Source organism: Semicossyphus pulcher, unplaced genomic scaffold, assembly GCF_022749685.1.
Source record: "Semicossyphus pulcher isolate SPU_LCO1_2020_fin unplaced genomic scaffold, fSemPul1.0.p SCAF_6, whole genome shotgun sequence".
Classification (NCBI taxonomy): Eukaryota; Metazoa; Chordata; class Actinopteri; order Labriformes; family Labridae; genus Semicossyphus; species Semicossyphus pulcher.
In genome coordinates, this window is record NW_027211737.1 from 17167417 (window position 1) to 17179704 (window position 12288).

The following is a 12288-nucleotide window of genomic DNA, read 5'->3' on the forward strand; positions in this document are numbered from 1 at the left end:
AAACTCTGCGCAGGGGAAGAGCTGACGATACACTTTGTTAATTTCCATTTCACTTTAATCTCTATTATTGAGAAGTCAAACGAGCCGATGTGAGCACTTAACCTCTTATGAAATTGCTGAAGTTTTTTGGCCGCTGAACTTCTTTCTGCCTTTTGTCTGAACTCCTAAGAGAAGGTGAGAAAGTGCGGACGTTGGAGAGGAGAAACAGCGGGAAGGATGCCAGAATGGCTGAACTATTGACCCGCTTTGAAATGACGCTAAAATGTAATAATGGCTAATAAGGTGTAATAATTTGGGGCAATAAAGATAGATGGCAGATTGAAGATGATACGAGCTGCGTCAGAGGACCTTACTCCGAGGACGGCGCACAGACAATACACTTCAGACAGAGGGGGCAGATAAAATATGACCCCCGATCAGTAAATCATTGTCTAATTACTAAGGAGAAAGAGAGAGGGGGGGAGTATACCAGAGGGAAATGGGTGATGCTTGTTAAAGGTAGAGGGGGAAATGATTGAAGAAGACATGGGGGAAAGTGGAACAACACATGAGCGATTGGTCAAAAGTTGAGAAAAAACTTCCAGATGGGAGCATGAAAAAGGACAAGAGAGGGTCAGAAAATACTGAAAGTGATAGAAAGTAAGGAGAAAAAGTGAAATCAGAGTAAGAGAACTGGTTAAATTATGCAGGAAAGACAGAGAAGAAGAGTTATAGTAATGTGCAGTGGTCCAGAGTGACCTGTCGTTAGGACTCTCTCCTCTGACAGCTTCTCTCTGTCTGCAGGCCTGATGCCAATATGCTAATTACCCTCACACGGCCTTTTCATTGGCTGATGCTGACTCCTGTCGACACGGGCCAGATCACTGTCACCTCGTCCCACTATTAAAGACCACAGCAGTGAATATGGCAAGGCCACCATTACCAAGATGAGAGCGCATGTAAGCCGTATGCCGGCTGCCTACAAGCACTGAATCACGTATACTGTTATCATAAGCTATTACATTCACCGGGACTGACACCTACAGAGACAGTGAGAGGACAAAGCACACATATTGTGTTTGTAGCTGCAGTTAAAAAAATAAATAAGGGAAGAGCATGACAAGTTGACTCGTAAGGAGAAGGTTTGTGAGAGGAATAAATGTGCAGGGTAAATGTGGTTGCGGTCACTGAGGTGCCCTTCAGCAAGGCTCCTGACTCCCTGCTGCTCCTGTGGAGCTGTTCAGCAGTGAGCAGATCAGCCTGAGTGGGGTCAGGGTGTTTCTGCAAGAGGGAGCATATCCCTGTGTAACTTTATATTCAGGCTACAAAAGTTGCATTTTTTAAATGGTATTGATTAATTGATTTTGAATACAATTGAATAGGATTAACAATCTGTACAGTTGGGTTATGGATAAGTTAACTTAATTGAGGAAAATTCAAGTTTGTGTCCTTAAATAATGGCAAAATCCCACCATTTGGAATAACATTTATTTGTGGCCCAGACTGATAACAGCAGCACTTGAAGTACACATTGTGTGAAAGAGCAGATTTTAGATCTTTCCTGTTTAGAGCATCAAAGGCCCGGCCAATGACAGCTCTGCAAAGTGCATGGACCTTTTTTATTTGGTGTGTCACACGACAGGGCTTTAAATGAATGTGTTTTAACTTATTATTATTATTTATAATCATTACAATAAATATTTGAGTTTTCAGTAAGATTTCCAAATATAAAGCCATTCAACAATTTTATCAACATATTTATATGTAGGGATGCACAACAGTGGATTTTTTGCCGATATGCCCTTTTTGCCGACTGCCGATGTTTTTATCCACTTAATTACAGAACATGAATTCTCTCCTGTAGTGGAATTGAGATCATGCCTACTCTTATTGTAGTGGCCCACTGGCAGATGCAGAAAAAGTACTTTTAGAATGTACACACTCACCGGGCAATATAAGAAACGCACTTAAACTTACATTAGGTTATGTACAAAATGCCATATTTATTTGTATGTAACATTTTCTTTGTCTTTTTTTAGAGAATCATCGAGTATTTAGGCAGAATTTGTTTTATCGGCGGAAAATATCAACAGAAAAATGAATATCTGCTGATGCCAGTGTCATTTTCAAGCCGTTATCTGCAGATACCGATAACGTGCCGATAATATCGTTCATCCCTAGATATACTGTATATATACTGTATATACAGTATATATATATATATATATATAAAAGGAGATGCTTTTTAAAAGCTTTTTCTTACATTTATCATTAATTGTAAATTTGAAAAATCTCAATTATCTCTCTTCCTTTTGATGTGTTTGTATGCATTTACCAACTGGTTACATATAACCTGTTGTAAACGTCATGTTAAATTAAGTGTCAGATATATGATTATAAAAATGTTCTAACCTTATTTAAGATAAAGTGTGTATATTCCTGTAGATATTTGACCTAACATGTTCATTTGTGCTTAATGTAATTTGACGCACATTAAAAAGATAAAAAGTGTCGAGAGCTTGTACCGTAACAATTTCCAGATTTAAGCAGAATAAACAGACCGTCCTTAGATACTGTATACTGCTGGTGTCTTTGGTGTCGGTCGGTTTCAAGGTCCTCATCTCCTCAACAAAGTCAGCAGTCAGCCTGTGATGTGTGACAAATTCGGAGCAGGAGGAAACCTCTTAAGAATATTACAGTTTCATTAGTTCTGTACAAGGGGTGTGAGGCCTGTATGACCTTGTCCAGCTGTATCTCTCTCTCTCACACTGTCCTTCCTTTCCTTCTCTTCTCGCTTCATGTGTTATCTTTTTATTCATCGCACTCCTACTTTCTTTCCTGCCTCTGTTCATCCCTCTCTTCGCTTCTCATGTTTGTGATGTGAAAAGTCGGGAAAGCTGGTCCCATAGTGTGGATTCTTCTAATGCGCTCCCTTTATTCTGCTAATAATGAAACAGTTAGATGCATTTTAACTTACAGTAATGAGGGACTTATGAAGCTGATTTCGCCGACAGTTTTCTGATATGATGGTAATTGTTTAAAAAAGTTCATGTAGTTTTATCCCTCCATTTATAGTTAAAACGGCTCCACTGTTTCTTTAATTATCAGCCCAGCTCTGACTGAACAAAGAATCCTTGTGTGGCGATTATCGACTCATAGAAATAAGAGCAAAACTTTGTTGTTGCCACGTTGAATAAAAGCCGGCCGTCCTGAACAAAGAATAATATTTAAGCTGCTTCATGTTGGTGTGTGTGCATGTGTGTGTATGCCCGTGTGCCTGGGTTTAGTGTGTGATCAGATCAATGAATTAAGCTGCTCATTATGATGGCCTGCTCTTGCTGGTCATTAAGAAAAACGCATGTAGAATTTGCCACCCTGGCCCCTATGAAGTGTGGGTAATTAGGGCTAATGTATCATCGTCTATTCAGGAGCGTAACGTTTCGTTTGTGAGGGCTGACAGTGAAACACCTCTGACCCAAATGTTTTATTCATTCATGGACTCCTATTACTCATTTTAAAGTCATAATTCACATGATGAACAGTTATTACATGGATACAGAGTCCTCTCATGGTAATGATACGCTCTTATCGGCGCTAATAGTTTTTCATGTGCTGTAATATCATGTTTGTGTTGTTTAAGTGAAATATCACATCACTGTCGGCCATGTTTGACCTTTGGGGTTGTTGTGAAGGACGAGTGAGAAGGGGTTGCTTCTTAGTGAACCAAAACTTACAAACAGACCCCAAGCCGTTTTCTTTAAAGCTGGTGCACTTTATAAACTTTGTCTTTGTCGCTATTAATAATTATTTCGGTGTTATTTAGTAGCTTTTCTATATTGTGTCCTTGGAAAGTCTTTACTTAACCTAAGTCGTTTTGAATGTCATTTATTGCTTCTGACTCTTTCTTTGAAAAGTTAAGGCTTCATTTTTTTTGGAAAGATAATTCTTTCTGCCTTTTTCCTTTGTTAGACAGAGGATAGCGTCAGAAATGAGGGAAGAGGGGCGCCGGTTTAGCTCAGCGGTTCGATAGGCGACCATGTGCAGAGGCCGTAGTCCTCGATGCGCCGGCCCCGGGTTCGGCTCCCGCCCTCGCCCTTTTGTTGCGTGTCATCCCCCATTCTCTCTTCCCCTGTTTCCAACACTATCCACTGTCCTCTCTCTCTTAATAAAGGCATGAAGGCCAAAAATATGTCTAAAAAGAAGAGAAAAAAATAAATGATGGAAGAGAGTGTGGTGATGACATGCAGCAAAGGGCTAAGGGTCGGGGTTGAATCCGGGGCGGCTGCACCTCTATACATGGGGCGTGCACTTTAACCGCTGAGCTAAACCCCCAGGCTTCTGGTTTTATATATTTCATCCCAGTTGTCTGTTCAGATTGGATTTCTTTATTTCTAATATTCTAAATGCAATCTCTTTTTTTCCTAGGAATAAATCTCTAGAGTAAGTAGTCAACAGCTTCGTGGCAAAGCAACACAGAAAACTGCAGTTTTGGGTACATAGACAAAACCCTCTTGTATATGTATTTATTTATTTATTTTATGTAATTTCTCTAAGTTGTTTTACATAATTTTAAAGGCATTTAGCTTCTAATTATAACTCTGAAGCGTGGCACAGCAAATCCACCTTACTGATTGCTTTTGTCCAAATGAAGAGAACTGTGATGCTAGCCGGCAGCTTATTTCTGAGCATATTAGAGTACTTTATTTCTATAATTAATCAATAATATCTGTTGATTAACTTTGTGGTTTTTATCTTTAGGACTCATAAAGTTGCCCTAAATGTGCATGTCCAGCCGGGGATACAAATAACTTCCAAATGGAGCTGTTTGTAGAAACACTTTGCTACCTCCTTTATGTTTCTCATCAACATTTAAAAACAAAACTTTATTGGCACACCCCAGAAACAAACATAAAGAGTATAGCATTAAATCTAATAAAGTAATGGGGTCCTGCTTCCTTACACGCCTACCAAAATAAGAGCATCTCAGACTTACATATTTCCAGCTCGCTCTTGAGACTTGTGCTGAAAATCATTGAACATATGCTGTTAAATGCTTTGACACAAGCAGCCTCCGCACACAGCCTCCCCTCTTATAAGAACACTCGTCACATATTCCCCCTATTAGCCTGTGCATAAACACATGTGCACATTAGGGGACCTCATGTGGTATTATGATTCCAGAGGCATCTAACTGTGGTGTTGTGAGGACAGAGGATCACGGAGGGTAATAATGGCTGCATTATTACTCCTCTTATTGTGTCTTAATTAGTGGCATTTAATTATACACTAATGCAGTGAGGGCTATTAAAGACACTGAGGCCTGCTGATCAGGGAATTAATGCAGCACACACACACACACACACACACACTCACACACCTACAGGCAGAGGCACACACTCTTCATGTAGACACTTTTGTCATGCCATTGAATTTTCAGTTCCCTTTAACTAGGAATCACAGACACCCTGCAGTGAAAGTGTGTGTGAACAATGTGTGTTTTCAGATTAGAGAGGAGATAACCTTTGGAAATCTGGGAGCAATAAAGAAATAAGAGACAGAAAAGTCAGCTCAGAAATATTAGATACATAAGAAATCGCTGTCAAATATTTTTTAAATAGGTTTTAATTCCTCACTCCCACGCCTCTCCTCCGCTGGTGCATCTCAATTATTTGTTCAGAGGCTGGTGTGACAATACTGTCGGCCGTGGGAGCCTTTGGGATGCTAAACAGGGGACAGGAGGTTGAATATAAGTCATTTTCAGGGGGCTGAACCTGGCGCTCGTGCTGCTGGAGAGGAAGAGCTTCAAAGCTGCGTTTTAAAGAGAGCAAACAAAAGAGCAAAACTTGATCCCATCGCCCTGCCTGCTTTTGAAGTAGTGAGGCTGCAGCCCAGAGTGACGGCTGATCCGTCTTAGGAAGATCATACACGCCTTTCCTAGACATTAAATGCATCATCACTTACGTGCATTCCTGGTGCGATAATGCACACACTATTAAGAATGTGAATTAAGATGATGGCATGATTTTGATCTGAAGTTTGGCTCAGGCACACTTTTTTAAAATAAATTATGTTCCCCCAACTTTTCAATTTTGGAAACGTGCACATCATGTTTAAATAATAAACTTGAAGAAATACAACATTCACACCATCCCGAATGCTGAATTTATAAATCTTCAATTTTACTCTTCCCCAGCGATCAGCACATCTTTGGATGAGTCCTAACAGCTCAGCTTCATGCATGGTTTAATAAAAATAACCACATTTCTGCATACTAACAGGGTTATGGTAATTACTGTATGTTCTCTATACAATTATAGCAAAAAATATAGTTTAAATTAAAATAATTGATTTCATATCTCAGTGAAATTTGGATCTGTTGCATCTTGAAAGTGCTGCTGTACAATAAAGGAAATCAAATGATTCATACATGCATGCCACAGAGCAACTGGTGGCATGCAGTGTGCACATTAACGTCTGTGTTATTTCCTGTTTAGACTCTGATATGAGCACGACAATCATTGATAACTGTGTGTATAAAATTACAATTACTTACTCCCAAATTAGAAAGATTAAATCGTAAAAGTCACTGACACTTTTACCGTGAAACAGACACCGGAAACGGTGAGAATTTTGCCCTGAGATCAATTTACTCTCACTGTTAATTGATGTAAAGCACTCCAGTGACACGTCTTACTTTTATGTTCTTCTCGAGAGCCTTGTGGAAATTAAAACACGTATTTAAATAACTGCAACACCAAAGCAGATTCGGTTTGAAGTTCTTTATAAATATCCTCAGATAAATAGTGTTTTAATACAAGCATAACATTTCCAATGCACCGCAAAGTTACACACAAAAAAAGTGCAACAGGCCTGATTAAAAACATGAAGGCCTGTTTGTTAAGCCGATAGGCCTGCTAAGATTCAAATCAAATAAATAGAATAAGAGTGAAAATATAAACAGAGTTGTTGGTTTGCATTTGTAAAGAATTCGTCTCCTAAATGAAAGCTCTCTTTGGGTTCAGCGTCTCTACGTGTCTGATTGTATTGATCATTGCCACATCACACTATGTGGTAAATGCCCTCACAAATTGTGCAAATAAATTATGATTTAAATCGATATGAGTCTAATAAAAAAAAATCATTACACAGCACAATGTTAACCTTACTTTTTACACTCTCCTAGCTGCACTCAACTTCAAATAAAATGCTGCTGACAGGCGCGTTCTGTCTCATTTTACGCAAAACAATGTCTCTGTTGTTGTTTCAAAAATGATCCGCAATTTACCCGGTTATGACAGCAGGAGAGCCGGGTGGAGAGGGTTGCCTTTCCCCTCCAGAAGATCGCTCTTCTCCATCACTGAGGCCGGCGAGCAGAGCTGAGTCGGGCCGGGCTGCAGCCCCGTCAGGCCGGGCACGTGGCCCAGGGACGGGGTGGGTTTTATCGGCACCGGGACTGCAGGCAGGGTTTGCCCGTTGGCGTTGTGGTACAGGCCCTTTGCTGACACACTGAAGGGCGCGTACTCGGAGGATGCGGGCACGGGCACGCCCCCCATGGACTCTGACAGCATCCCCACGTGCGGCCACATGGAGTTGACCACGCTGCTTAGCTGCGGGGGCACCGGGTAACCCAAGTGGTGCATGACCGAGGTGAGGGGGAGCCCGCTGGCCATCACACCCTTATAGTCCCGTCCTATAATGTTCTCTATGGCGAATGGGTGCTTGAACCCGCCGGGCTGTGCGCACGTGATGCCCCCGTAACCCTGAAAGTGAGGGAGTCGGCCCACAGCGCCTGCCTGCCCGGCTGAGTGGTCGTGGTGGGCGGATGCTGCGCCCAGCTTGCTGCCCGGGTGGTGGTGGTGGTGATGGTGAAAGTAATGCATCATCGGGGAGCTCTTGCAGGCCATGTGCTCCGCGCGCAGCACCTTGAAGCGCTTGCGTCTCCTCAGGAAGCTGCCGTTCTCAAACATGTCACCGCAGTCCGGGTGCAAAGCCCAGAAGCTGCCCTTTCCCGGCTGGTCAGGCCGCCGGGGGATCTTGATGAAGCAGTCGTTAAAAGAGAGGTTGTGACGCAGGGAGTTCTGCCACCGCTGGGTATTCTCCCGGTAATACGGAAAGCGGTCCATGATGAACTTATAAATGTCACTCAGAGGGAGCATCTTCTCGGTTGAGTTCTGGATTGCCATCGCTGTCAGTGAGATGTAGGAATATGGAGGCTTCTGGTCGCTGTAAGAGTTCTTCCCTGGACGAGGCATGACTGCTTTGTTTTCTACAAGTTTGGATTTTTAAAAATAAAACCGCCTTTCAAGTTAAATTTGAAATGCTACACAGGTTTCATATCAGTCTGCATCTGGCGGATCCGCTCCAAAGTTCTGAGCCATCAGTTTAAAAGCTGTTAAATGTTCGTTATATTGATCAATAGTTTATCCTAAAGGCCCGCTGCTGTCAGGTAAGGTCCATGAGAGTGTCCTGCATCCCAAGAAAGTTTCCTCTGAAGACTTTTTCTTCCACTTATACTCTTGGCGCTGTGCGTAAAAGTCGGTGTCGGTGCGTAAAAGTTGAGAGGTCCTCTCCCCGCTCCTCTGTTTCCGCGGCGGTTGAAGGATGTGAGGGGCCGGTTTGCTCCGCAGTCTGTGTGTGGTGTGTGTGTGCTCCTCTCCTCGTGTGCGATGCTCCCACGCGCCGAGCGCCGTTTTTGTAAGACCCCCGCAGGCCGCTGCCTCTATTTTCTATTATCCAGACACTTAGGAGGGGACACGTCAGGGGAGAGCAGGGGGCTGCGTGTGTGTGTGTGTGTGTGTGTGTGTGTGTGTGTGTGTGTGTGTGTGTGTGTGTGTGTGTGAGAGAGAGAGAGAGAGAGAGATGGGGTAAAAAATGAATAAAAATGAGGAGTGGGTGGTGCTTTTAACGTAAGCGTTTTCTTCTCATCTTCTGTTTGCCAATCAAAGAGTTCTGCGCAAAGTACACAGAGACAGAAAATAAACGAGTTTTTTTTAATATTAATTTGAACCACTAAACTGTCTTTTAGCACCACCAGTATCTAAATGCCAATCCGCCCTATGAATGCTCCTGACCGTGACCTTTGACCTCTTATTTTAAAGATTCAGCCAATCAGTTTGAATAACAATTACACCATGCTGCATGTTTTCTTGTAAAAGGACGCAGTTGCTGTGGCACAAACATTTCTGACTGGAGCACAAATGTTTGTGTCCTTTTTTTTTAAAATCACGACGCTGTTCAGTGATACCTCGCGCAGGAAATAACAATAACTTAAGATGTGGACTTGAACTGCCATCTTAGCAATTTTCACTTGAGTAAATAAATAGCAAAGAACGGAATTTATAAAAACAACCTCTTTGTAAAATGTGCTCGAGTGCACTTTCACACTTTGCAAACAATAAATCATGTCTTCCTTTGCGCACGATCATCAGCGCGCTTCTCTGCACGCACAAACACACACCCACAAAGAGAGAGAGAGAGAGAGGCGCTGTTGTTGATTAATTGCTGAGAGGGGAGTCCGGCGGCTGTCTGTCTGTTCAAACACTCTCCTGTGAATCCTACAAGGATGTAAACAAACTTCATCCCCTGCTCTGAATTCTGCTCAGCGGAGAACAACAAAAGCTGCTCCCTTCTTCCCCGTGTGTTTTTTTTTTCTCCAGCCAGGTGTCATGACTGGGTCCTTGACGGCTCCTGTCTTCCCCGGTGCCCCAGTGGGCCCCGAATACATTACAATAATTAAGCCTTCCGTGATTTAGCCTCCTAGGAGAGAAGTCCAACAATGTAATTAAGGGCGAGCTCGCTGTATTAGGTATGAATATTCAAAACTGTGTCAATTAATTAGCTGCTGTATCTCTCCCGTTATGTCTCAGCCCTTCAAGCCCACTCAAAAGGTCAGCTGTGTCGACGGAGAGCATATTTTAAAGACATCGTGTAATTGTAAGGAAATCGCTTTTTATTGCCACTCGGCTTGAAAAAGAGCGAACAATTCTATGATCGCTCTTTCTTAACAGAGAGAGTCGTTTTTGTGCTCGTGATTTTATTGTTGTCTTTGCAGGATTGTTTTCCTGCGCCTGAAAAATGAGTTTGGAAACTCCGAGGCCCTCCGAGGCCAACGCGGGTAAAAGCATCCTCTTTAAACGCCCGGGAAAGATCAATATTAAATCTGTTTTCACAAAGGGGGCCGTTAAATAGACACCGTGGCTGATCTGCATAACAAAATTAATTAGGTAGTCTACGGCAGTGTTCGCCTGCACCAAACTCCTGGACAAATAACTAGTTGTAAAGCACACCTTCTGGGCATACGGAACATATGCTGGAATTATCCTTAATTGACTAATTACATAAATTACTCATTAAGTTTACAGCACATCAATTATAAAAGATGTATCAATTAATTTTGCATAAATTACAAGCGGCACGCTGCACGGAGAGGGCGGCGGAGGGAATGAGGGTCGCCAGGAGGGGGTCTACTCTAAGGTGGAGCGTGTGTGTGTGTGTGTGTGTGTGTGTGTGTGAGGGACGGTCGTCTGTTTGTTTCCTGTCTCTAATAATTATTTGTTCAGCTTAAGGGCAGAGATACTCTTCCTCTGTCTCCCTCTCGCACAGGGAAAGTGTGGGGGTAATGGCAATTATACTAATAATAATAATCTTAAAGACCTCTCTCCAAGTCATCAGGGGCGCAGCGTCGCGGAGAGAGCCATTAAAATCAATTAGCGAGGCCTATTGTTTTCAATGGAAAATTAAACCGGTTTAGGACGGTTGTTCAGACGCTGTAAGCCTTACTTGTGTAATGGGAAATTATTCAGAAGCAAAATACGACAGATCTCTCTGTTTGCCCGTAAAAAGCGCGCGCAGGCAGGAGCTTTAATGGATCAAAGCTGCAGCGTGTCTGCCTGTTGCCTTCAAGAGTTATTTGTCATCTCAGGTACAACTTTATCATCATTATTCATCTCAGTGGCAAACTTTGTACACTTCGCTTAAAGTCTTGAATTCCTCCCAAACTCACTGACTTTAAATCAGTGTCTGAATTATATATAAATATAAATAATATATATGAAATTGAACATGTATTAAAATAACTTATTCTTAATTAAGCTTTAAATGTTTCTTTTTCAGAATTAAACATGACACTAACTTTTAGACTATAGTATGGGATGCTATTAAATTTGCCTGCAATGCATAGTGAATTATTCCTTTAATCTTTTAATTTTGTTTTGTTATTTTCTGCTTAATTAGTTTCATAGAAGAAGAAGAAGAAGAAGAAGAAGAAGAAGAAGTAGAAGAAGAGGAGGAGGAGCCATTTATTATGTATAAAAGGAGGTAGTATGTTTGAACCTCTCATAAACACTGACCTTAGAAGGAAGGCAATTTCCAAACTGAGACGGACAGATCCAACATCTGCAAGTGAAAATGACAGAACTAAATAATGTGACAGGGATTTATATGGGTATTTAGTGTTGGCGAGAAGTGAACTGCATGTTATTAAATGTAGGGTAGGCAATTTATTTAAGAAGAAGCTGTTTTTTTTCTGTTGAAATTGTCGTTACATCTCAACAGTAATTAACTTGTCAAATGCTCTGACAAAAAAGGTATTTAGCTGGCCTGTAATAAGCTTTAGCAATCATTTCATCCGGCCTATCTGCCTGTCTCCCTACCTGCCTCCCTGTGCACTCTGCTAGTAAACTCATTGTGTACGAGCGAGTTGCATGCAAATGGATATGGATGGATAGGGTAGTTGGATCAGGTTAATTATGATGCTCCTCATGGACCCGTCCTGTACCAGTACATGAGAAGGCAGTCCGTGTTGAAAGGATTGGCTTTGGCATTCTTCAGTTGGATTAATTCCTCTTCCTTGCTCTTCTGTCTCACCCCTTAACCTTCAAATCTCATAGGGATTAAATGGAGTATCCACTTGACCCAAGCAGCAACTTCCAGGACCAAAAAGCGTCGCCAACATTGAAGTGCCAAAAACTGCAGTTCTTCATATGGCCACTAGAGGCTGGCTTCAAAAGTAAGTCAATCCCTGTTGAACCCCATGTTGCCCAACTTTACACCAGACATTAACATGGTCAGAGCTTGTTTTAGTATTTATTGTAGGGCTGTGAATCGATTAAAATATTGAATCGCAATTAGTCGCACGGTTGTCCGTTAACTCGCGATTCATTTGCGATTAATCGTGCATATCTGTTCTAAATGTATCTTTTAATGTAATTAAGGGATATTTTTCAAGTTGTTTGGCCCAACACCTCCTCCACTTTAGCTTTCTTGTGTATCTTGGTTTCAGTGGTGGCCCTCGAAGGCAATTCATCAGTG

At 41.9% G+C, this 12288-nt stretch overlaps 1 protein-coding gene across 1 annotated transcript; it reads right to left on the bottom strand.

Moving 5' to 3' along the window:
* Window positions 1–7268: 7268 nt before the first annotated feature.
* foxb2 (forkhead box B2) lies at window positions 7269–8231 on the bottom strand. The gene has a single exon (XM_069683682.1). It carries the CDS (start codon window positions 8229–8231, stop codon window positions 7269–7271), a length of 963 nt encoding a protein of 320 aa, XP_069539783.1.
* Between the last annotated feature and the right edge of the window lie 4057 nt (window positions 8232–12288).